Here is a 24,886-nt window from a genome sequence, read left to right on the forward strand (position 1 = left end):
TTTAATCAGGAATATACCTAACAAATATCTTGAAGACAGAAGAAGGGAATCCTGACTTCCTTAAAAGACAAGGGAAAGAATTAATTAACTTCAGTAAGAGGAGAAAAGTGGCTGAAATTACAGGAGAAATCCAGCAGTATCAAAACCAGCCCTACTGCTTAAGGGTTGAGCCAGAAATCAGGGTGAGAATTCAGCATCTCTGGGGATTGGAGAGGGGAATAATGCCAAATAATCTTCTAATTTTGCATGAATAATGATTATCAAAAGAGGGGGGGAGCAGTGACTGGTATCCAACAAAGACCCTCACAAAAGAGAGGCCAAAAGTGGTGAAAAAATAGATTTTGCATCACTGAATTATAAATATTTTATTAAAATTTTCTCTGTATGCTAATTTATTTTAATATTATTGATACTTGTTTCATTCAGAAATTCTTTGAAAATCTCAATCCCATGGGGAAGATACCAGAAAAAGAATTTACAGATTATCTGTTTAACAAGTCCTTGGAGATTGAACCTCGGAACTGCAAGCAGCCACCTCGATTTGTGAGTTCTTTCCTGAAATTTCACAAATCTGGAATAATAACCTGAGTTGGAAGGGAAGCACAGGGATCATGGAGTCCAATTCCTGCATTAGTTAATTAAAATTAAATAGCTCAGTTGACTGACCACGATGAAAATAATGAAAATAATATATGGTTGCCTCAATAAGCCAGATAAATTTTCTTCAGAATTCTTTATTATGAGTTGATTTTCCAACTAAACTTGATTTAGAAATACTGTTACTCCTGATGTTTGTCACTACTAAAATATGTAACATTTGTCTTATTTTCAAACACTTTTTTTTCCCCAGAACCTGAAATACTGCTGTTAAATTTGTATTTCTCACCATATGATAAAATATGGAGTAATAATTTTCATTTCAAAATATCAAGAAATCTTAATACTAATTAAAATATTACTTTTATGCATAATACATTCAGGTTTTGTTAAGATAATTTCTATTTTTCTTTTGTCTAAATATTTGATATTATTGCAAAAACTGCAGACTTTACCAGGTGCACCCCTTTTTTGCTGAAGAAAATGCAGTTCAATTTAAAGGAGTAGCAATTTGGGGTTTAAAAAAATCCCAGCTCCTGGAACTCAGAGTTCTTTTTTAAGCAGGAAAATCAGAATTTGGAGGACTTGTTTTTTATATGTTGTAATTGCCTGAGGAACTGGAGCCATGTCTAATTTTTTGGGAGAGCTAGAAATCATTTTTGCCATCTCTTGTTAGAGTAAGATGATGTTACAAATGTGGCAAGAAAATGCCAGAAATTGCTGTTGCAAAAATTCTTCTTACAGTAATTTTATTAAAATCTTTTCTAAAAATAGGAGTTCAGTCAGCTGGGCAGGAATTTTTCACAACTCATCATTTCCAAAGGGAGAATCTTCCTGGAATTTCAGGAAAATCCAGTTGTGGGTGCTGTAATGTGCTGGACACCACTGAAAGATGGGGACAGAATTGACTTTGCAAGGCTCAGCTTTAGTCTGTGCTGGGTTACACCCAAGCCTAACCAGGCTGGGTTTGTCCACACAGGGACCTGAGTGTGGAAATTTTGTCCTGGATAAACTGGACATGGACATTTCCAGATGTTGATCCTGGGTGTGTGGAGGTGACCCTCTGTGGTTTTGCTGTTTCTCTGGTGTAGCTCTGAAGGGCACTTGAAGGAAATTTCAATTTCCCAAGGTTGTGACTGGTTTTTCCCAGTGTTTTGTCCTGGTTGGCAGCACAACCTGGATTCTTCATTCCTCATACTTGTGGGGAAAAAAAAAAGATTTTTCCAACTGCATCCACAACTTCCCAGCAAAGTCCTGCTGTGTAAATAACACTGCACCTCTCATCAGTTGTGCCCCTGGGACAGCTCCTTGAAATTCTTTACAAAGTTCTTTGAGAAATACTTTAAAATTGCCTCACAGAGCCTTGGGAATGCTGCAGTGTGGAATGGCAGGAAGTTCTTGGGAATGTTGCAGTGTGGAATGGCAGCAGTGGAAAGGGCAGTATTGAGAATTCTGCAGTGGGGAATGCTGCAGTGGGGAATCTTGGAGTGTGGAATGGCAGGAAGTTCTTGGGAATGTTGCAGTGTGGAATGGCAGCAGTGTTGGGAATGTTGCAGTGTTTGGGATTATTGCACTGTGGAATGTTGCAGTGTGGAATGGCAGCAGTGTTGGGAATGCTGCAGAGAGGAATGGCAGGAGTATTGGGAATGTTGCAGTTGGGAATGTTGGAGTGTGGAATGGCAGCAGTGTTGGGAATGCTGCAGAGGGGAATGACAGGAGTATTGGGAATGTTGCAGTGGGGGATGTTGCAGTTGGGAATGTTGCAGTGTTTGGAATGCCAGCAGTGCAAAATGTTGCAGTGTTTGGGAATATTGCAATGTAGAATGGTGCAGTGTTTGGAATGCTGCAGTGTGGAATGTTGCAGTGTTTGGGAATGTTGCAGTGTTTGGGAATGTTGCAGTGTGGAATGGCAGCACTGTTGGGAATGCTGCACTGTTGGAATGCTGCACTGTTGGGAATGCTGCACTGTTGGGAATGTTGCAGTGTTTGGGAATGCTGCACTGTTGGGAACGCTGCACTGTTGGGAACGCTGCACTGTTGGAACGCTGCACTGTTGGGAATGCTGCACTGTTGGGAATGTAGCAATGTTTGGGAATGTTGCAATGTTTGGGAACGCTGCAGTGTTGGAACGCTGCACTCTTGGGATTGTTGCAGTGTTTGGGAATGCTGCACTGTTGGGAATGCTGCACTGTTGGGAATGTTGCAGTGTTTGGGAATGTTGCAGTGTTTGGGAATGTTGCAGTGTTTGGGAATGCTGCACTGTTGGGAATGCTGCACTGTTGGGAATGCTGCACTGTTGGGAATGTTGCAGTGTTTGGGAATGTTGCAGTGTTTGGGAATTCTGCAGTGTGGAATGTTGCAGTGTTTGGGAATGCTGCAGTGTTTGGGAATGCTGCAGTGTGGAATGTTGCAGTGTTTGGGAATGCTGCACTGTTGGGAATGTTGCAATGTTTGGGAATGTTGCAATGTTTGGGAACGCTGCAGTGTTGGAACGCTGCACTGTTGGGATTGTTGCAGTGTTTGGGAATGCTGCACTGTTGGGAACGCTGCACTGTTGGGAATGTTGCAGTGTTTGGGAATGCTGCACTGTTGGGCACTTTGCAGCGCTGACAGCTCCCGTGTCTCCAGCCCAGGAAAACAACGTATCCGCTGAAATCCCCGGGGATCCGGCCGAACGCGGGCAGGCACGGCTCCAGCTCGGGCACGCTGCGCAGCCACCCGCTGGCGCTGGAGAAGGAGCCCAGCAGGATCAGCTTCAGCAGGATCGCCGAGGCGGAGCACGAGAGCGCCGCCTCCGCGCCCACCTCGCCCAGCACCCCCTCCACGCCGCCCGCCTCCGCCTCCTCCGACTTCAGCGTCTTCCTGGACATCGACCTCGGCAGCTCCTATGGTAGCACCTGCTTCAGCCAGCCCCTCTGCCCCTCAGCCTTCCCAGGCTGTTGGGGCTGCGCACCCAGAAATTGCAGAATTTGAAGTTATTAAATCAGTTCCCGGCGTGGTTGAAATTCTGCAGTTTGGGAATGTTTTACACGGGAAATTTTCGTTCGTGTTTGCAGTAGATAAACTTGGGGGGTTTTCTGATCTCTCGGGTTGTTTGAGCATTTGGGATGTGCTGCAGTGCAGTGGTTCTGTCTGGAAGTTGTTGAATGGATTTTTTTATTTCCCAGGTAACAACAGCATCTTCGCTCCTGTGAACTTGCCTCAGTCGAGTGAGTGTTGGAACTTTGTTAAATATTTCACTCTGCCTTTCCTGGGTTCAGGACAGCTCAGTGGGGATAAAAATCTGAAATCTGGAATGGGAATGTGAGCTGTATTCAGAAGGGCTCCTTTTAGATCACATGTCCAGTAATGAATGTAAAGCCTCAAACTTAAACTGCTGGTTTAGTTTGGGTTGAGTTTTTATCTCTGGGCTCTCACATGATTTTCCTTCTATTGGGAATGTCCTTGATGATTGTTCTGTTTGACTAAAGCTACAAATAAAGCAACTTGGTAATTTCCTAATTCCACTTAGTGAAAATAACTGCTCTGTTGCTGGGAAGGCAGAGACACTTTTTGTACCACACTTGTGAGGGATATCCTGCATTCCCATGTGTATCCAGCTGTGCTTTTTATTTATTCCACATACATTTTATTAAATATGATTAATTTAATTTCCAGCTGGAGAGCACAGGTCTGATGCAGACACAGAGCTCAGTGCACTCCTAAGAGGAAAAGTGTGACAGAAACCACCAATACAAGTCAGGGGTTGTGTTGTTTCTTAATTTGAGGATTTTTTTCTCTCTCTGTAAAAACTCACTTGGAGTTCCCTGGATTTATTTTCCTGTCCCTCAGCATTCCCTGCTGACTATTGATGCATTTCTTTGATACTGGACATAGGAGAACACTTTGTGAGGCTTGGTCTGATTAAAGCAATGAATTAAAGGATTTCATGCTGCTGAAGTTACTGGTTCATGTTGCTGTGGAGCACAAAGATCCTATTTGAGTTGCTTTGAGATTGGCTTGATATTCCAGAATATGTTCCTCACATACTGCACAAGGAGTAAAAGATCTGCTTTTCCCTTTCCAGAGACTTTCTTCAGCTCCTGGGGAAGCTTTCCTAAACTGAGTGATGAGCCTCAGAACCCTCCTCCACTTCCTCCACGAAAAAAGATGGATCAGGATGCTTCCAATGCCAAGGTATTGCTGTCCTGGATTAAATAACTTTGGTGATAAATTGGGGGACATCTAGAATAATTTAGCTTGGAAAGACCTTTAAGAGGTCAAGTTCAACCACTGATCTAAACCAGAGCTCTGTCAGTCTAAAAGACTTTGAGATGCAGAGCTCCAGTTTCCCTTTTTTAAGTTTTGGATTCCCAATGTCCAGTTTTGCTAGGAATTTCAGGAACACAGTGGTTATATTCCCATCAAGGGTCCAGCTGCCATGTTTCTGACAGCACCACTAGCAGAGGTCAGGAGAACTCCTCATCTGTCTGAAGATTGCTCTTTATCCAAATCCCTGGACAAGGGAAATGGCTTTGAACTGAAGGAGAGTAGGTTTAGATGAGATGTTGGGAACTGGGAATTCTTGGCTGTGAGGATGGGGAGGCTCTGGCACAGCAAGCCCACAGAAGCTGTGGCTGCCCCTGGAAGTGCCCAAGGCCAGGTTGGACAGGGCTTGGAGCAAGCTGGGATAGTGGCAGGTGTCCCTGCCATGGCAGAGAGAGGAATGGGATGGGATTGAAGTTCCTTCTAACCCAAAGCACAATGTGATTCTGCGCTCTCCATTTCTCACACCTCCTTTCCCTCCGTGACCCCGCAGGCCAATTCCAAGTCGGACGACGATCCTCCAGCGATCCCTCCTCGGCAGCCGCCGCCTCCCAAGCTGCAGCCCCGCGTTCCTGCTTACACCGCGGCCCTGGAGCAGCCCCTGCACAGCCCTCCTCCTCCTCCCCCGCGGGACCCCGTCCCCGACACCCCGCCCCCGGTGCCGCTGCGGCCGCCCGAGCACTTCATCAACTGCCCGCTGAGCCTGCAGCCGCCGCCGCTGGGCCGCCTCCCCCGGGAGCCCGAGTGGCTGCGGGACTCGGGCTCCGGCCCCGGCTCCCCGGCCACCCCTCCCAGCACTCCCTCTCCGCGGGTGCTGCGCCGCTGCTGCGTCCTCAGCGCCAGCCACAACAACCTGGCACAGCCGCCCGTGCCGCCCGTGCCGCCGCGGCACAACTCCAGCCCCCAGCTGCCCAAACTGCCGCCAAAGACTTACAAAAGGGAGCTCTCCCACCCGCCTTTGCACAGACTGTCTTTGCTAGAAAATGCAGAAACTCCTCAATGACCTTAGCCATAGTAGTCATTGACACTGGAATACTATTTGTAAAGTTACTCTCTCTTTTTTTTTTTTTTTTTTTTTTAATTTATTCAAAGGAAAACAAAAAAAAAAAAAAGAAAAGGCAGTGTATTTTAGTATTTTCACAAATTATGTTCTTAAAGTGCTGCTGATCATTAAAAAAAAAAAAAGTTTAAATTGGAAAAAATGTAGACTACACACATTCCAACCTGTGTGGTTGGACAGCATTACCCTCAGGTGAGCAGCAACATTGCCTTGGTTCACATCCTCAGTGCCGACCGTTCTGCCAGGACACAAAATAGACCTTTTGCACTGTAAACTACACTAAGTGAATTTAAACTGACATCGTTTAATTGCACTGAGCCAAAAAGAAAAAGGTGCATCTGTGGAATTTTTTTTTCAAATTTGAGCACTAGTGGCCTTTTTTTTAATTAAGGAAACCCAGCAATGGGATGATCACACACCACAAGGATACAGAGCGTCACAGACTTGAAACCTCTTGGCCACAAGCCTTGGTGTTAAGGCTGGAGGTTCCTGGCTGACAGCTCCTGTTCTGGAATATTCTCATGCCATGTCTTAATTGCCATTGATTTGCTGCTGAAGACAAAGAAAAAAAAAAAAATAGGTTGAAATCTAAATACCAAAATACTGGGTTGGTGTTGGTTCTTTGGAGAAAGGATGGAGGAGGAGTACCCGTGTGGGATATCGAGTACTTCACGTGCATCCTGTTCAGTTGTGCCTTTTTTGTTTCCATAGGCAAAGGTGTCTTAAGCTAAAGAGTTTGTCTGCTGTCGTGGAGAACAAAGCTATGCTCCTGTACAATTGTTTATATTGTATATTTACAGATATGCTAATGACATGTATAAATTGAAGTTGACTTCGAGGCCTATAACACAGTCTGCTACTCCTGGGATTGGATCCAGCCAGCAGTTCCCTCTGGCTTGGATCACTCTTGCCTTCCAGACCTAATACCTTCCTTTAGATCTGCACTTAACTCCTGAATCCACTTTGGAAATTGGTAGCATTTAAACCAGCAAACACTTAAAGCTTTATTAAACTTTTTAAACTGATAAGTGAATGGAACTTTTCTTTGCCAGTCGAACTGCCATGTTTGAACTGGTGTGAGAGTGAGTCTGTTTCACTGGTAGTTCTGTAGCAGCATTTATAAAGTGGCCTCACTAGCCACATTTTATTTACTGGTTTGTGGCCTTTTACTGTGCTTTGTATCAGAGTTCTTAACAAGATTAATAAATCACCCCAGTCTTAATTTTTAAGAGCTTGAGCAGTGCGTGTTCCTTGCAAGGACAAGGTTGGGAATTGCATTTTTGACAATACAAAATGCCCCAATTTTCCATGCTGCTGGTCTCACTTTGGCTTTCCTGTGAGAGTTGGGTCCATCCCAGGCTCCAAATCCCTCTCCAGCCTCTCATCATCTGCCTAAGATGCTGCCATTGTCTTGGGCATTCCAATTGGAAAATTCTCCTTTTTGGAGAGGGGATATGGCTGAGGAGGGATGTTAATTAGAGATACCCTGAGTTGGAAGAACCCCACAATTTTCTCCTGGGTTGATGTATTTTTCCATCTGTCTCTTGAACAATCTACTGCCTGTCCCCTCCGTGTTCCTTCTGTGAGGAAGAAGAAGGTTGGAATCCATTCACACAAGAGACAAAACACACTTTTTATAGAAGAGCTGCTTCATTTTCCCAAAATATGGTTCAAGAAGTCCCAAATTTGATATGAAAAAACTGGGAGTGCAAGTAGGAAATTGAGGATGACTTGAAAAAGTGTCTTTTTTTTTTTTTGCAGATTCTTTGCATTGATTCTTTTGAAATCCCCACCAGCAGTTATAATAAGGAATAATATTTTGTTGAAGAGGAAAAAATTCTCTCCCACATTTTAGAATCTACAGATGTCAGCTTTATGCCTTCCTGTAGAAGAGCTTATGCCAGAACCATTTTGAATTTTCCACAGTAAAATATGACATGGCCATGGAAAGTGGTCAAAGGCAGTGAGATTCCCACCAGCGTGGTTCAAGAGAGCAATAAATAACATTTCAGTTACTTCATAATTAGAGAGGTAGGTAAAAAAACAACAAAAAATAAAACTGCTGGAGGGGCAAAAAATGTGAATTTTGGGTTTGAAGTTGGCTTGTGTGGGAAAAGGCAATTCCCTCAAGATTTTCCAAGGAAGATGAGCCTCACCTCAAGGGGAATCTGCTGACATGAGGCTTTGCATTGCTCTAAAAGAAATAAAGAAATAAAATAATAATAAAAAAAACCTCTTCCCATATCCAAGCGGGGAAAAAATCTAAAACCTTTGCATTTCAAAATGTCAGTGCAAAATCAACTCAGTTGCTGGATTAAAACCTTTGGTGTGAGTTTATTAAAACCTTTTTGTAGGTTTGTTAGACCTTTTTGTAAGCTTTTCTGTAGGTTTATTAAAACCTTTTTCACGCGGAGACCTTTTTCGTCGGTTTATAAAGACCTTTTTGTACATTTATTAAGACCGTTTTAAAGTTTATTAAAGCCTTTTTGCACGTTTATTAAGACCTTTTTTGCAGACTTTTTTAGACTTTTGTAGGCTTATTAAAACTTTTTTGTAAGTTTAGTAATACCTTTTCTTGTACATTCGTTAAAACCTTTTGTAAGGTTATTAGGATTTTTTTTTTTTTTGTAGGTTTTTTAAGACCTTTTGTAAGTTTATTAAGGCCTTTTTTTGCAGGTTCGTTAAGACTTTTTGTAAGTTTAATAAGTTTGGTAGGTTTAATACCTTTTATAAAGTGTGAGGGCGGTTTGTAAGAAGGATGAGGGAGGATCCTGAGGGCTCCGCGCTCCCTCACGGACATGGCTGGCGGAATCCTGGACTAATTTCGGCAGGGTAACGCTGGAATCATCGCGGCTGGACACGGTTGGCAGAATCCTGGAATAATTCGGGCAGGAACAGCCTCCATGCCCGCGGATCGCAGCCTGTCCCCTCAGCGCGCTCCCGCCATTTCCAGCGGGCGGGGCCGCGCCGTTCCCTCAGCGCGCTCCCGCCATTTCCAGCGGGCGGGGCCGCGCCGTTCCCTCAGCGCGCTCCCGCCATTTGCAGCGGGCGGGGCCGCGCCGTCCCCTCAGCGCGCTCCCGCCATTTGCAGCGGGCGGGGCCGCGCCGTCCCCTCAGCGCGCTCCCGCCATTTGCAGCGGGCGGGGCAGCGCCGTCCCCTCAGCGCGCTCCCGCCATTTGCAGCGGGCGGGGCCGCGCCGTTCCCTCAGCGCGCTCCCGCCATTTGCAGCGGGCGGGCAGCGCCGTCCCCTCAGCGCGCTCCCGCCATTTGCAGCGGGCGGGGCCGCGCCGCCGCAGAGCCGCGGCCATGGCGGGGTTCGTGCGGGAGCTGGAGCGGCGCGCCGGGCCCGCGCTGCGCCTGGAGCAGAGGGCGGCCGGCGGCGTGGGCTGCGTGGTGTGGGACGCTGCGCTGGTGCTCGCCAAGTTCCTGGAGACCGGCGCTTTCCCCTTCGCCCGCCGCCACGTCCTGGAGCTGGGCGCGGGCACCGGCGCCGTCGGCATCATGGCAGCCACGCTGGGGTGAGCGGGATCCCCTGCCCGCCGCTGTTCTTATCCCTCACACCCTTTCCATCCTTTTAAACCTTGTGTTTTTATGCTGTGCTCAGTGTCCCCTGCGTTATTCCCTGTGTGTTCCAGGGCGAACGTGACGGTCACAGACCTGGAGGAGCTGCAGGAGCTGTTGTTGGTTAATATCGAGAATAACAAGCACCTGGTCACAGGCTCCGTCCGAGCCAAGGTACTGAAATGGTTTGTATGAGCCTTTATTTAATGTCTCTGTTCAGCTTTAACGGCGATTCTGGGTTCGGGTTGAAAAATACTCGGTTTACATGTTGGGAATTGGCAATTCCTGGCTGGGAGGGGCTGGGATGGAATTCCCAGATTTGTTGTGGCTGCCCCTGGATCCCTGGCAGTGCCCAAGGCCAGGCTGGGCAGGACTGGGAACAGTGGAAGGTGTCCCTGCCATGGCAGGAGGGGAACAGGATGATCTTTAAGATCTTTTCCAACCCAAACCATTCTGGGATTCTTCACCAGCTTTGTTAAATTGCTAAACAACTTCAAAACACTGCTGTGAGAGGCAAACTCAATCTGAGAACACAGAAGTTAACTTTATGCTCAGTCCTTTAGTATGTGTTATCACTAAGACTTGTTTTCACTTTTTGTTGTTTGTTTGTTTGTTTGTTCTTTTTTAGGGGTGAAGATGTAACAGAATTTCAGCCTCCCCCTGATTATATACTCATGGCTGATTGCATTTACTATGAGGAGGTAAATGAGGACTTTGCTGAACCCCTACAGAAAGGTTTCTTGGGAAGGGGTGGGATCATGGTTTTTAGTATTAGAAGTGTTCAGATAAATATTGTGCTCATGTTATAGTCCCTGTGGTTTATATAAATACATAGAACAAGACTGGAAAAGGCATTTTTGATAGATGTAAGGCCATTTGACATAGAACCAGAGACTGTTTTTATGTTAAAAACCTCAAATTGAATTGTGCCTCCCTCCCCTATACTGTTTGAATTCTCCTCATGCTTTTCTTGGGAAGGCAAGAGGAGAAATCCTGCTACAGCTGAGTGCTTGTTGTAGTCTGCCTGATGTCCTCAGCTGGAGCTCTGTGGGATGTGCAGGGAGAGATGAGGGCAGCTGCAGGAAAAGGGAAATAACCTGAAAAAACCCCATGTCCCAGTGCCCTTCCAATGGCTTTACCAGCCCCTGGCATCAAATCCCTGCCTGATGGTCCCATTTCCCTCCATTGTGGTCTGGATCTGAGCCATCCTCCAGGAATAATTGAGAAAACTCTCACTTTTGAGACACACTGAGGAATACTCATTGTTGTGTGCCTCGAGGAAGTGCCCACTCAGCAGTGTGGGATGTTTCTGGCTTGGATTCCAGTTCAGTGTTCTTGGTCAGTCTGGAAAACTCCTCTCCTGTGAGTCCCCCTTTCTCCTCTGCTTCCCAGCTTTCCCCCCATGTTCTTCTTGTCCCAGTTAAAGCACTAAAAATAACTCCCTGGAAAGCAAAACTGGGAGGTTCTCTCTTGGGTGAAGACTTTAGAGGGTATCATAACCAGTGAAATGAACTTGAAATCCACGTGGGAAACGTTTAACCTTTTCTGGGCAGTCCTTGGAGCCCTTGCTGAAAACCCTGAAGGACCTGACAGGCCCTGACACTTGTGTCCTGTGCTGCTATGAACAGAGAACTATGGGGAAGAACCCTGAAATTGAGAGAAAATACTTTGAAGTAAGTGGTTTTTAAGCACATTTTCTTTTAGGCTGTTCTATTGTAAGCAGAGGGAAAATACAAAGTTTTGCTCAGGAGCTCAGAACTCTGTCTTGAGTGATAGAGGTGATTCTGAAAAAAAATTCTTTTTTTTTTTTAATCAGAGCCCATTAGTAGGTGTTTTAATTGAATATTCCAGCTGTATCTTATGTGCAGGTGAGGAAAAACAACACAGGGAACACTTGTGAGGGGGTGATGGTCAGTGCAGGTTTAACTTGCACCTGTGGTGGCTGTTGAGAAGCAGCTCTTGTGCAGGATTATATACAATAACTATAATATTGCAAAAAGAGGGAAAGGCTGAGAATTCCAGGGGATTGGTACATGTCAATCAAAGCACCTGTTTGATAATTAGTGCTTCACACTTTTGTGGGGCCCTGGCAGTGAGGAGGGCTGTGAGCTCTGCTGAGCTCATAAATAAACACAACAGCTGTTGCTGTTTCTGGCTGCCTTTTTTTTTTTTTTTTTTTATTTCCTTTTTATTTCCAGATTTAACCCAGGCAATCTGAGCATGTCCCAGAGCTGATGCTGGGGGATTTTAGACTGGGTTGTTTTTTTTCCTCTCCCTTTCAGTTGAGAAGGTTGGCAGACAGGCAGGTGCTGTGGTTTTGCTTAGCATTTCAGGGATTGAAGCAACATCATGGATTGACAGAATCATTTAGGTTGGAAAAGTCCTCTGAGACCATCAAATCCATCCCCCAAGCACTGCCAAGGTCACCACTACCCAAGTGCCATATCCACACATCTTTTAAATCCCTCCAGAAGTGTTTTACCCCAGGCTCAGATAGATTTTTCTGCAGTACTGCAGGTGTCTGTAGCTTTGAGTTAGTGCTGGAGCAGTTCAGTTGAAGGTGGAATGCTGCACTGGGGAGGAAATGTCTGGAATGGTTGTGGAGCCTTTGTGGAAGGGTTCTTTGTGGAACAGCTGCTTCAGCAGGACTTTGAGCTGGAGAGAATTCCCCTGGCCAGGCACGACGAGGAGTACCGGAGCGCAGACATCCACATCGTCAGCATCCACAGGAAACACATGGTAGGTCCCAGAGCCCAGGCTGCTTTGGGCTCCTGGGAAGGCACCTTGCAGCTCATCTCATTGCTCCCCCTTCCACTGGAATGGTTCATGGCACCAGGCATGGTTCATGCTGCCAGGAATTCCCAGAGCTGCTGTTCCCTTGGCACAGTGTGGAGCTCTGGTGTGACTCTGAAATTCAGGACCCTGTGGAACAACAGCCCTAAAAATCCCTGATCCCTGCTGTACAGAGGAGCTGCTTTCTTCCCCAGCCTGGTGCTCCAGGTGCCAGCCTTCCTCTTCAGTAATACCTTTGAGCTTCACACTTCTCCTGCTTCCATGTGATGGTGGGGTGAGATCATCAAACTGGAGTTTGGAGGCACCAAAGTAATAAAAATAAAATGCCCATTGCTGCTTTTGGCACTGTGGGCTCTGCTGTGCCACCCTCTCCCCAAAACCAGGCTCTGGATGTGATACTCAGCAGCTGCCAGGATTGCTTTGATCATTTTGGGGTTAACTGATGAAGTGTGAAGAAAATACTTTGCATATTGTGGTGACACAACGTGCAGGCTCAGCAAAAAAAATCCATCATCTTTGTGACAATCTCTCAACAGAATTGCCCATCGTGAGATCTTTGAGCACAGGATCTGTCCCCGGGCAGAGCTCTGGAGAAGAGGGGATGGGATAACACCGCAGAGGGACTGTCTGCAGTGTGGTTGTGACTCACCTGCACCGAGCAGCTTCTCGCTGGCAGCCGGGGTGTCTGACAGCAGCACCGCTGTGGGCTGGCCGTGCGCGGGGATGGGGTTGGGATGAGGCGGGGATGGGGTTGGGATGGAGCGGGGATGAGTTTGGGATGGGGCGGGGATGGGGTTGGGATGGGGCGGGGGCGGCGCTGCCGAGCCGAGGGCGCCGCGCTGGAACCGCCCAGAGGGAAAACTGGGAGCGGCTCCACTCAATAAAACTTGGGCGCTTTGGGAGATGGTTTTCAGATGGTGATGGGTTGTTCATTCATCCTGTGGTTCTTGTGTCATTCCCAGAGCACTGGGAGGCTCGTTCCAGGAGCTGGTGGTGGTTGCTGCACAGATAAAACTCGCCTGTGCAAAATTATTCTGCCTTCTGTTTTCACCCGTGCTTTTCTGGTGCAAAGATCCACAGTGTTCAAGTTTGACACCTTCAGGTTATTCTTGTGGCTGTCGGTGTTTCTGCCTCTTGGAGCACAGTGGTGGCTTAGAGTAGGAATTTGCAGGAATTCTCACTTTGCAGCTGTGGAAGTTGGGTCTGTGACAGAGGCACGAGTTACTGTGGCTGAGTTGTTTAAAAATCTGGTGGGTTGGGAAGAGCTTCATTTGCAGGCTCCCAGGAGTTTTTTCATGCCTCCCTTTATCCCCAGTAAGAGAATTCCTCACAAACTTCGCACATCCTAAAACACTGTCCTGGCTTGCCGAGTGCGATTAGCGAACACGAGAACCTAATTTGTCAAACCACACGTGTTATTTGTTACCTTGTTATGAAAAGAGCTCCTTAATTACCCAGTGGCCTGCAGGAAAGGATTTACTGGAATGTTGCACCAACCTGGCTTCCCGGTGGAAGCTCTTATTCCAGAAAAATGAGGAAAAGATCCCCAAGTCCCAGCAGTGGTGGGGATGATGTCCCAAAGCACAAAGGGATGGTGTCACACTGGGACGTGCTGGCTTGGTGGTGGGATGATGCAGATGGGAGCAGAGCAGCCTTTCCCAAGGGTTTGGAGCTGATGGAATAACTTTTATCTACAGGACATGTGGTATCAGCACTTCCTTTTGCACAGGGCTCAGATCTCTTCTTCAGAAGAAAAAGGAAGTTGTGCTTTTTCTTCCCTGCTGCTCTGCTGTGCCCTCAGCTTTGGGCCTGCATTGCTCAGGGTGTGACTGTCCCTGGGTGACAGGGACCTCGTGGGAGGGGCTGGGTCCTGTCACCCCCTGCGTCACCACCTGACAGGGGGATGTAAAACCCAACTGCTGCTGCTGCTGCTCTGCAGCTGTGGGGAGGAAACCACTGCTAACCAGGGCAGCAGGGAGGGGCTGCCTGTCCCCAGAGCCACCCCGTGAAACAGCTGCTTTTTGGGGAGAAAAAAGGGCTTTGGGGAAGGGGGATGGGATCCTACTGGGGCTCAGCTCCAGCATGTGTGGAGAGGCTGGTGAGGAGCCCTCATGGGAAATGGGATACAAGGGAGCTGGTGATCCTGCTTCTTGCCAGCCTCTGTTCTCTCACCTGTCCTCTTTGTCCCAGTTGGATTTGTCCTGATTCCTTAGAGAGTGTTTGGGTGCCAATTAAAGTTGGAGAAGTCTGGCTGTGACAGCCAGGCTGTTTGGCCTCTGGCCCAGCAGGTGATCTGGAGAGCTCCTATCCCTGGCAGTCCCTCCTGCCATGCCAGCCCAAATCTGTCCCAGCTGTCCTTTAAGAGAGCTCATCCCTGGGCTCTGCCTCCAGGCTGCCTGTGCTGGGAACCAGCAGCCCCAAATCCACCACATCCCAGCTGGGAACCCACCCTGTGCCCCACCTTGCTGAGACTGGGTTGCATCCTCACGAGGGAGCAGAAACCTCCCTGTGCTGCTGCTGTGGGAGCCAGTTTGGTGTCACAGGCAGAGACATTTGGGAGTTTGAGGTGTTTGCCTGAAGTCATGCTTAAACTGTGGATAATTTCCTGGCGTGGTTTCAACACCAGCTCAAGCCATGGGAAACTGTGTGGGCTGTGGGTGTGGAGGTCACACGTGGTTTTCCAGGGAGACCTGTGGTGCTCCTGTGCTGGGTCAGCCCTGGAGGGTCCTGCTGGTGACAGCAGTGGCAGTGCCACCATGCCATGGTGCCTCTGGGGCTGTGCTGGCTGCTCACTGCTGGCTGTGCCAGTTGCACAGTGTGCAATGCCAGCTCAGCACCCGCCACATCAATCACTGATGGCTTCTTGTCATGGCATCAGTCACAAACTGCAGCACACATGATGCTCCATGGGTGTTTTTCCCTTTTCCAGGACAAGCAGGAGATACAGGGTAGCTGTCAGAAAGAGTGCTGGTGTCCAGATCTGGCCATCCATGAGTGATTCCTGGTGCTGCTGCAGAGCCCCTGGGACTGTGTGAAGCCAGGAGCTGCTCCCACACATCCCTCAGGGCTGCTGGCTTTGCCTGGGAAAGTGTCCTCCCCAGCTGTGTAATCATTTTCCATGCCATGTAGTCCTGGACAAACAGATTCTCCTCTTAGAAAAGGACACTTCTTGCCTGCAGCATTAAGGAAAAGGGTTTTTATTCCTGTGGTTTTGCACCCCCAGCTGCAGTGGGCTCCTGGGCCATGGGCAAACAGCTCTGTTAAACGGTGCCTTGGGTTGGTTCTGTGGCTGCTGCTGCTGTTGTGCCACTTCCTGAGCCCCAGCCAAGGAGCAAACAGCACAGTGACAATGGCAGGGTGACAGTCACTCACCAGCTCAGTGGCAGCAGGTCACATCCAAGGGCTGCCCCATCCCTGCTGCACCTGCCCCCCACCCCATGGGAATGGATATCAGGGAGAAATTTTTGGCTGTGAGGGTAGAGAGGCCCTGGCACAGGGTGCCCAGAGAAGCTGTGGCTGCCCCTGGATCCCTGGAAGTGTCCAAGGCCAGGTTGTTATGGGGCTTGGAGCAGTTTGGGATGGTGGAATGTGTCCCTGCCCATGGCAAGGAGTAGAACAAGATGAGCTTTGAGGTCCCTTCCGCCCCAAACCATTCAGGGATCTCATCATTTCAAACCCCAGGTGTTTTAGCAGCCTGACCTGGGGGCTGGGGACACTCTGGTGGCAGTGGTGGTGTGGATGTGGCTCCCACCCTTTCCCCTGAAGAGGTGTCACTTAGATCTGCTTGTTTCTGCTGCAGTGTCCTGTCATCCTGAGCTGGGGAAGCCGTGGGACCACGGTCTTGTGGTCTCCTTTCACATCCTGAAACAAAAAAAGAAAGGTGTTTTTTTTCTGAGGCCATGCAAACCATGAGGTTTGTGCTGCACAGAGGCCCTGGAGCTCCTGTTCCTGCACCCCTGAGCAGCCAGAGCTGTGGTGTCTGAGCCCCAGGGAGTGAGCAGGACCTCCAGGGTGATTTAGTGTCTTCTGAGGATCAGCTTCTCCAGCCACCATCCCATGTGCAGTGGAAGAAAGATAACAATGAGCAGAGAAAGCGGTGGCTGAAATTCTGTCAGACTATTTTGACCTGTGAAGATATTATTGGAAGATGTTTGCCAAATTCCCCTGTGGGATGGATGCCTGAGTCCACCCTGGGTTTGCTGTGGGAGGTTTTTCCCATCCCAGTGAGCTGTGGGACCTCGTGCCCGGGCAGCACCTCCATCTTCAGCCCTGCAATTATCCTGTGCCAATTATTCCTGCCCTCACCAGCTCCCATGAGGAATGTGGGAGCAGCTGAGGGCTTGTTGGGGTGACTCAGATCAGGAGGTGAAACCAGGCTCCTGCTTTGGTGTGGCTGTTTCTTTATTGCTCTTGTGCTCCTGGATTTGCTCTCTGGGGGGGGGTTATAAAAAATTTTAAAAAAAGGGAATCTATCCAACAAGGGAAAGGCAGCAGAAGTGAGAAGGCAGCAGTGGGCAGGAGGGAAGTGGGGGTGCCTGGGGAAGCAGCCAGGCTGGGCTGTGCTCGCTGGTGCCCTGCCAGCAGCAGTGGCAAGTGCAGGACAGCGCGGTCCCGCTGGCAGCAGGAGGGAGGACGCGTGGCAGAGCCCTCTCCGTGCACGCTGCCATGAATCCACCCAATTCCTTCCTCTCCTGCCACCAGGCTGGAGAAAGGCACGTTTTTCCTTCTGCTCCGGTTCGCTCAGGGTGATGCAGCGCTGGCAGCCTCAAGGCCATCCCGGCATGTCGCTGTCGCTGTCGCTGCGTGTCCCGGCGCTGCTGAGCCCGCGCTTCCCATTGTGCCCGAAGGCTCTGACTCATCGCTCTCTGCTCGCTCCAGTGCAATCCCGGCGCTCCCGTTCCCCCGTGGGGCAGCGAGCGCCGCTTCTCCTCCCGCTCTGCCCGTCCCGCCTGCAGCTCAGCATCAGCACAATCCTGCCCTGAATCCTTGCGGCTTCAAAATCCCCCTCCGGGTTGGATCTCCGCGTCCCAAGAGGACAAGCAGTGTCTGTGCTGGGGCTGGGTGTCTCCCTGGCTGCTCCTCTGGGCGGGTTCAAGCCCTGGGTGGTGCAGGGAGCCATTCCCAGTGCAGGCTCTGGGAGTCCAGGCTGAAGCTGTGCATGAAGTTGGTGCCAGTTTCTGTGGGTTTTGCTCCCCCTGCCCAGCCCAGCAGTGCCAGCCTGACCCAAATGATGCCTGGTGGGCTCTGGGGGTTAGCAGGGTTATGTGGAGGAATATTGTCCACACTTCTCTGTGGATTCACAAATCCAGAGTGCAGGATCCCATAAGATGCCTTCCATTAAAAACAACAACAACAACAACAACAAAAACCCAGAAATCATCTAGAACAGCTTCCCCCAGGCTGCTGCTTCACCCTGCTGAGCCTGTTCAGGTGCTAAATCCAGCATGGCTGATTTTGGGATTTGGCATCACTTTTTTGGGTAGTGCACGATTTTGGGGTGAGTACATCACTTTTTTTGGAGGTGCATTTTAGGGAGAGCAGCGTGGATTCAGATGTTGCTTCCCACAGCATTTTCTAGCACTTGCAGGACCCTGAGACATCCAAGAGCCCTGGCAGGACAGGAAGTCAAGTGGGATGGGACAGGTGGGCTCTGTGAATCCCACTGGAGCTGGCATGTTCCCACTGGAGCCAGGAGGTCCCCAGGGAAGCCAAGAGGATCCCCCACCCACACATGGCTGAGTCACTCCTGCAGGTTTGGCACACTTTGCAGTGTTTCCCACCAACCACTCCCTGTCCTCCATCCCATCCAGGTGCCCAATTTCCTTTGGATTTGAGTGCAAGGAAGGAGTTAAGCAGCTACAGGCTTGTGTGGATTTGGGCCAGATATTTAAAGATCCAGGGCTGGGAAGGGGAAGGGGAGGTGTGATACTCTCCAAACGCTCCCTGCAAACACCTCCGAGGCTCCCACTGCTGGTGCCTCCCTGCAGTGGCTGGTGGGGGAGAGGCAGAAAATGCCTTTCTCCTATTTATAGCTCTTCCACAGTGTCATTAGAATAATCTGGGATTGGAGAATGTTGCTGTGCAAAATTGCCTGGGAAGGTGGAACTGAAAATGGGAAGGTTTGGGATGCTGCAGGGTGGAGGTGATGGGGATGGAGAGGAGACACGTGGCAGTGTCCAGTGGGAGCTGCCCAGGAGCTCCAGTGGTGGTAGGGACAATCCGTGCTGATGTGACACAGCAATTAATAGACACGTCCTTAATTACATCCCAGGAGAGGGGGGTTTAAATAGAGATGAGGCACCTGCCAGGGTGGGTTATCCAGGCCAATGGGAGGTGCTCAGCCCTGGGCCAGAGCTGGGGATGGGTTTGCAGCCTTGTCAGTGATGCCACCAGGCTGCTCACCCTGTCCACAGCAGAGTCCCCTCAGTGTCCTTGCAAATGCATCTGGAGCCTGATGTGTTGGGAATAAAATACACCAGCAAGAGCTGAGCTAGATGGAGGAGCTCAGCAAGGCCTTGTCAGGGAATGTCCTGCTGAACCAGGACCAAACCAGCAGAATCCACACCCAGAAGTGGCTCCCTCTGAGCCAGAGCTCGTGCAGGAGTCACAGCCCTGGGCACTGGCCCAGCTCACAGCCACCCTCCACCCCCCTTGGGCCACCCGCCCTCCTCCTCCTCCTCCTCCTCCCTTGCCCCTTGGACAACTTGGCAAAGTCCAAAGCTAAACATTAGCTCAGGTCTGGGAGCAGCTCCAGTGGTCAATGTGCTGCCTGCAGCCATCCCCTGGCTGGTTGGACCTCATCCCCTTGGGCTCAGCCTCTGTTTCTCCTCCTCATTTAAGGCACAGCCTGGTCCTTCTGCAGCTCCTGGGCCAACCATCATTTATTCACCTTTTACCCAACCTGTGCCTGGAAAAGCAGCATTTCCCTGACACGTCTCCATGTCCCCCACCAAAGCTCTTCCTCACTGTTCTGCTGCCTTTGCACCCTCCAGTTCCCCTTGCCCCCTCCTCCTTTCAATCCCAGGAACTTCACCATCCCAAAATTATCTGATTTCATATCCCAATCCCTGGCAAAAGCTGCAAATCCAAACCGTTGTGCTTTTCTTTGGCAGCACTCTGGTCCTGGTGGGGGGTTCACTGGGACCATCCTGAATTTGTGTTACCTCCGTGCTGAGTCTTGTTTTCTTCTGGCAAACAAAATCATGGGAAAAAAAACTTGGGATGCTTGGGAGTGTGGCCAGGTTGGAGAACATCCTTCCAATCCCCAGCCCTCCTCTGTGCCAGGTTGGAGGGGGACCAGAACATCTTCCTCTCCAACCTCAGAGCCTCATGGCAAACCCTGAGCAAGTGGATATTTTGTTTTGGAGGCTGAGTGGGACCCACGCGGGTGTTTGGAGTGGGGCTTTGGAAGCTGGTACCACAACCAAACTAACTGGGAAAAAAGAGTCACCACCGCAGAGCAGAGTGACAGTCCCAGACCACCTCCCCTCCCTCACAGACACAACTCCCTGCCCTCAGAAGGTCTTTTTTTGGGATAAACCCCACTCAAGGCAGGGATGGCTCCTCCACCCCCCACCATTGCCCGTCCCGAGGCTCCGGTGGTTTCGTTTGAGCGCCGGTGGAGCGCGATCCTTGCACGGTTAATTGGATTTGGCCGCTGCGACAGAAGGGCCGGGGATTAGGGCGGAGGGGCGGAATTAGGGGCGGGGGCGGGAGCTGCCCTCGGGGTCTTTTGTCCCCGAGGATTATTGGCAGGGGCCGAGGGCAGGGCTGGGTGTCGCGGTCGGGGTTGGATGTTCAGGAATTGCGGTCGGTGTAACCGTGGCTGGGGCGGTCGCTTTGTCCCAGCGCCCTGGGTGGCCCTGGGTGGGGTGGGGGTCGTGGGACTGTCCCCTCGTGGACAAACCCGCTCTGCTCGGGCTCGGAGCTCGGTGCTGGCAGTGAAGGATGCTCCAGGTGCCTTTGTGGGAAAGAGGCTGCATCCAAAGCCAGGGTTTGCCCAATGCACCACACAAACACCTAGAAAGTGAACTAGTGAAAAAAAGAGAGCGTGGTGGTGCCAACACTTGGGATTTTTGGCCATTCCCAGTTTGGGGAGGACACTGGATCTGCTCTAGGGCTCCAGGTCATCTGGAGCTGATAAAGCAGCCAGACTGGGTTTATCCAACCAAACCAAAATTCAGAAGCCAATGGAGGTGAGAAAGTGACGTAGCTGGAAGTCACCAAGTCACCTCCATGCTCAGAGACCAGGCATCCCCTGGGTGAGCCAAATTCAACAGTGTGGGAATTGCAGAGGCAAATCCCGGGGGTAAATCCAAGGACTTGGTGAGGCAGCTCAGACCGTGTCACTGCTCACCCTTTATCCTGACATGGCACTGCCATCCTCTCCCTCCTCCCATATTTATTTCGGGAGACTGCAGAGATCACAGCTCTGTCCACACTGATCTGCAGGACCCAAATCCATCCGGGAGAGCCGGGACCTGCTCCGGGCAGGGCAAGTCAGAGCAGTCCAGGAGCAGGAAATACCTGCAGCACCTCATGGCAGGATTACGGGCGCGGCCACGGGGCGTGGGTGCCAGGGACAGAGAGACTCTGCTCCCAAACTCTGCTCCCAAACTCTGCTCCCAAACTCTGCTCACCCAGACTCTGCTCACCCAGACTCTGCTCCCAAACTCTGCTCCCAAACTCTGCTCCCAAACTCTACTCACCCAGACTCTGCTCCCAAACTCTGCTCCCAAACTCTGCTCACCCAGACTCTGCTCCCAAACTCTGCTCCCAAACTCTGCTCCCAGACTCTGCTCCCAAACTCTGCTCACCCAGACTCTGCTCCCAAACTCTGCTCCCAAACTCTGCTCCCAAACTCTGCTCACCCAGACTCTGCTCCCAAACTCTGCTCACCCAGACTCTGCTCCCAGACTCTGCTCCCAAACTCTGCTCCCCAACTCTGCTCCCAAACTCTACTCACCCAGACTCTGCTCCCAAACTCTGCTCCCAAACTCTGCTCCCCAACTCTGCTCCCAAACTCTACTCACCCAGACTCTGCTCCCAAACTCTGCTCCCAAACTCTACTCACCCAGACTCTGCTCCCAAACTCTGCTCCCAAACTCTGCTCACCCAGACTCTGCTCCCAAACTCTGCTCCCAAACTCTACTCACCCAGACTCTGCTCCCAAACTCTGGTCCCCAACTCTGCTCCCAGAATCTGCTCCCAGACTCTGCTCCCAAACTCTGCTCCCAAACTCTGCTCCCAAACTCTGCTCACCCAGACTCTGCTCCCAAACTCTGCTCCCAAACTCTACTCACCCAGACTCTGCTCCCAAACTCTGGTCCCCAACTCTGCTCCCAGACTCTGCTCCCAGACTCTGTTCCCAGTCTCTGCTCCCAGGTTGCTCCCAGTCTCTGCTCCCAAACTCTGCTTCCAGGCTGCTCCCATACTCATGGCTTCAGCTATAAAAAGAGGATGAGTGACCAAGGGATCAGAAGTGCTCTTTGTACCTACTTTGCTCCAGCTCTCAGCAAAGTGACCATCACAGCCCAGGAGATGTGGGAAGAAGCCCCAACCTGCCTGAAGATGGACAGAAATTTTTTTTCCACTCAAATCTCCTTTCCCACCCCAATTCCCAGCTCACAGGCAATACCAGCAGGTCTGGCAAAGCCAAGGATGAGATTCACTCAGGGTGATTCCATAGGGATGGCACCACCACGGGCTCTGGGCTCTGCTGTGGGGTCTGTGGTCAGCCTGACAATCTTTGGATTTTTCCTGCAGGAGAGCAGGGAGGTTTCACACTGCCCAAGGCGGTGCTCAGCGTCCACCGTGCAGGAGTTAATTGGGTTTTCTTTATGTTAATTGTGAGGGGAAGTGAAGAATGCCCTTAATTAATTGGAGGGCAAATCAGCCGTGCAGAACGGGCCAGATTTACCAACCCATGCACAAAAATCCCAGCTCTCCCCTTTGCCATAGCAACAGGAAAACACAGGGGATTCTGCTCATTCAGCCAAAAATCCAGCCAGGATACCCTCCTGTGCTGCCCTCACTGGTGAACAGGTCATTCCCAGGGAAAATTAAGAGTCAAAATAATTTTTTGGGATTAAGACTGGGGAGGTCTGGGTGCATGGAATGGTTGGGTTTGCCTTGTGCTGAGGGGGTTTGGTGGGACCTGGAGGAATTTTGTAAGACCCAGTGCTGAGCCCTGGGAAGGTTTGTTCCAGGAGGGATGTGGTTCACTTCAGGTTCTCCCACCCCTCTTTTCAATGTGACCTAAATCCATCTGGGAAGAGGTGTGGGAGTAACATATTCCCCTCTGCATAAATAATAATAAAAAAATCTGCCCTAAAAAATTTACACAATTCACTCTTGTGAATCAAACTTTGGGAGCAGAGAGAGGCTTTGGAGAGACCCCAGAGCTTGCCTCCACAGCCACTCCCAGTGGGAAATTAAATGTTTTCTCCACTTCCATTCCAAGCCTGAAACATCCCTGCCAAGACAGCTGGTTCCACAGGTCCAAGAAAAAAAAAACAAAAAAACCCCTGTGTGAGTATGAAAATCATATTGAAAAGAGCTGAAATTTAATTAGGTCACATCCTTGTGATCTGGTGATGCAAATCAGTGCCTGGCACACCGAGGCTGTGCCTGGAAAATGTGACAGTGGATAATGAGGAAAGCACGCCGGTGGGATTTCCCTCCCAAGCTGAACAGCTGGGGGAAACATCAGGAAAACTTTGCATCCCTCTGGATTGCTGTCAGCTGAAACCTTCCTGTGGGGCTGCTCTGGGTCTGGGGCAGAACAGGGGCTCCCACCTGGGGCTGGGTGATGCTGGTTGGCATCAGGATGAGTCAGGATGAGCTTTCCCAGCGAGGCCAGTGGGCACTGCCAGCCCCCAGCTGGGGGATGTGGGTCAGTCTTGATCCTCTGGGTCATCCACACCCACTGTGGTGCCATGGATTAGCAAATGGGTGCTGAAATTCGTGCCCCATTTTGTGGTGCTGAGATTGACCCTCCAACATCTCTGTGCTGGGGCTGATGCCACTTTCCTTTGGGGGAGAAAACCCAAGTTTTTTTTATACAGGCTGTCCAGGACAAGTCCAGGGTATAAATCCATGGGGAGAACTCCCCACAGGACCCTTGGAGGATTTCTCACGATCCCCTATATCTCTTGTTGCCTCTGGGTTCAAACAACTTTCCACTTGCTGCTTTGGCTCTGGAAAATGAAAGGAAAACCTTCTCCCAATCCCAGCAGCAGCTTTTCCACCACATTCCCGTGATCCAGCCTCCTGCAACCCCACTTGAGATGTCTCAGATATTTTACACACACTTCTAAGTCTCAGTTTGGGAGGAGAGAGCCGGGCCACAGCTCCATTGCTTGGCAACAGATTTCCTTCCCAAAAATCCCACCCCAAACCAAGTGTTATATATAATTCAGTGGGAAGGCCCACAGGCAACGCCCTGAGAATGCTGTTGGGGCAGCCTGGGCTGTGAGAGCTTTGTGAAGGGGATATTTTGGGAAGAGAGGAGTTGGTGCCAGGAAGACACGGCTGGGAGATGGGGAGGTGCTCCCAAGGCTTCACACTCATGTAAAGAAAGGGCAGGAATGCCCAGATCCAGATCCTGAGTCTCCCACAAACCAAGAGAGGATGGTGTGTCTGCCCAAAAAAAATCACATGGCAGCACTCAGAGCCACATCAGAGCCTTTTTTTTTTTTCCTTGCCATGAGTCCCTGGAAGCCCAGAGAAGCTGTGGCTGCCCCTGGATCCCTGGAGGTGTCCAAGACCAGGTTGGACAGGACTGGGATAGTGGAAGGTGTCCCTGCCCATGGCAGGGAGTTGGAACTGATGAGCTTTAAAATCCCTTCAAAACCAAACCATTCTGGGATTCTATGTGTGTGGAGCCATCAGGTTTATCTGATCCATAAAACCTAGGATTCATTCAACATAAATAGAGATAAAACTTTCTATTTATATATATATATAAAAGATATATATATCTTTGCAATTGGATCCAGTAGCAGTCTTTGGGTTTTTTCCCCCTTTCCCTGAGCTCACCCCCCAGCACAGAAATAGATTTAGATCCAATGTAGATCCACATTTAAAGGCATTTCCATCCAGCTCTGGGCCTGAGCACAGCCCCAAGCACGGAGTGCAGCCAAGCTGTGTGTGTTGGATGTTGGCTCTGCTGCAGAAACATCATCCCATTCTTCTTTCCAAGAGCTCCAAGCTGACAAAGCAGCTGGCCTGGAAAGATGCTTAGGGAGCTCCAGCCCTGGATCACCCAGCCCTGGCAGCTGGGAAGAGCTGCTGGTCCTCCTGTTCCAGTTGGCCTTTTCCAGATTTATTTTGAGGGGACAGCACAGGTCCCCCAGAGCTCATGGGGAGGTTTTGAACCTGCTGGAAGATGCCAAATCCCCAAGCTGCTGCTTCTCCTGGGTAACAGATCCTGTGACCCAACACTCCACGTGCATCCCCCATCCTGCACTGACAAGGCCTTTGCCAGCACAAGCAATGCCAGCACAGCTGGAGTCTGGATTTCCTTGTGTGTTTGGGAAGCAGTTTCCTATCATGCATTAATTGCTTTG

General features: G+C 50.1%; 2 protein-coding genes across 2 annotated transcripts in view; both read left to right on the forward strand.

The window, feature by feature from the left end:
* Positions 1-7,191, forward strand: part of SOS2 (SOS Ras/Rho guanine nucleotide exchange factor 2) — a 49,116-nt gene extending 41,925 nt beyond the window's left edge. Inside the window, exons 18-23 of the mRNA XM_079307812.1 lie at positions 10-182; positions 427-543; positions 3,226-3,487; positions 3,765-3,806; positions 4,664-4,773; positions 5,396-7,191. Coding sequence (XP_079163938.1) covers positions 10-182; positions 427-543; positions 3,226-3,487; positions 3,765-3,806; positions 4,664-4,773; positions 5,396-5,905 — 1,214 coding nt within the window. The 3' untranslated portion in view covers positions 5,906-7,191. The remainder of the gene's footprint in view (positions 1-9; positions 183-426; positions 544-3,225; positions 3,488-3,764; positions 3,807-4,663; positions 4,774-5,395) is intronic.
* A 2,037-nt stretch (positions 7,192-9,228) lies between these two features.
* On the forward strand, positions 9,229-13,068 carry VCPKMT (valosin containing protein lysine methyltransferase). The gene is made up of 6 exons (XM_079307882.1): positions 9,229-9,481; positions 9,599-9,709; positions 10,153-10,225; positions 11,078-11,197; positions 12,159-12,263; positions 12,854-13,068. The coding sequence occupies exons 1-6, from the start codon at positions 9,270-9,272 to the stop codon at positions 12,866-12,868; spliced, it is 636 nt and encodes a 211-aa protein (XP_079164008.1). The 5' UTR covers positions 9,229-9,269; the 3' UTR covers positions 12,869-13,068.
* Positions 13,069-24,886: the final 11,818 nt, after the last annotated feature.

Source organism: Erithacus rubecula (assembly GCF_903797595.1).
Source record: "Erithacus rubecula genome assembly, chromosome: 6".
NCBI classification, from domain to species: domain Eukaryota; kingdom Metazoa; phylum Chordata; class Aves; order Passeriformes; family Muscicapidae; genus Erithacus; species Erithacus rubecula.

Excerpts from the sequence above, each read along its gene's own strand:
- VCPKMT (XM_079307882.1), top strand. The coding sequence starts at position 9,270 with ATGGCGGGGTTCGTGCGGGAGCTGGAGCGGCGCGCCGGGCCCGCGCTG. Across the intron at positions 9,482-9,598 it reads ATCATGGCAGCCACGCTGGG|GGCGAACGTGACGGTCACAG; the intron begins GTGAGCGGGATC and ends TGTGTGTTCCAG. Across the intron at positions 9,710-10,152 it reads CGAGCCAAGGTACTGAAATG|GGGTGAAGATGTAACAGAAT; the intron begins GTTTGTATGAGC and ends GTTCTTTTTTAG.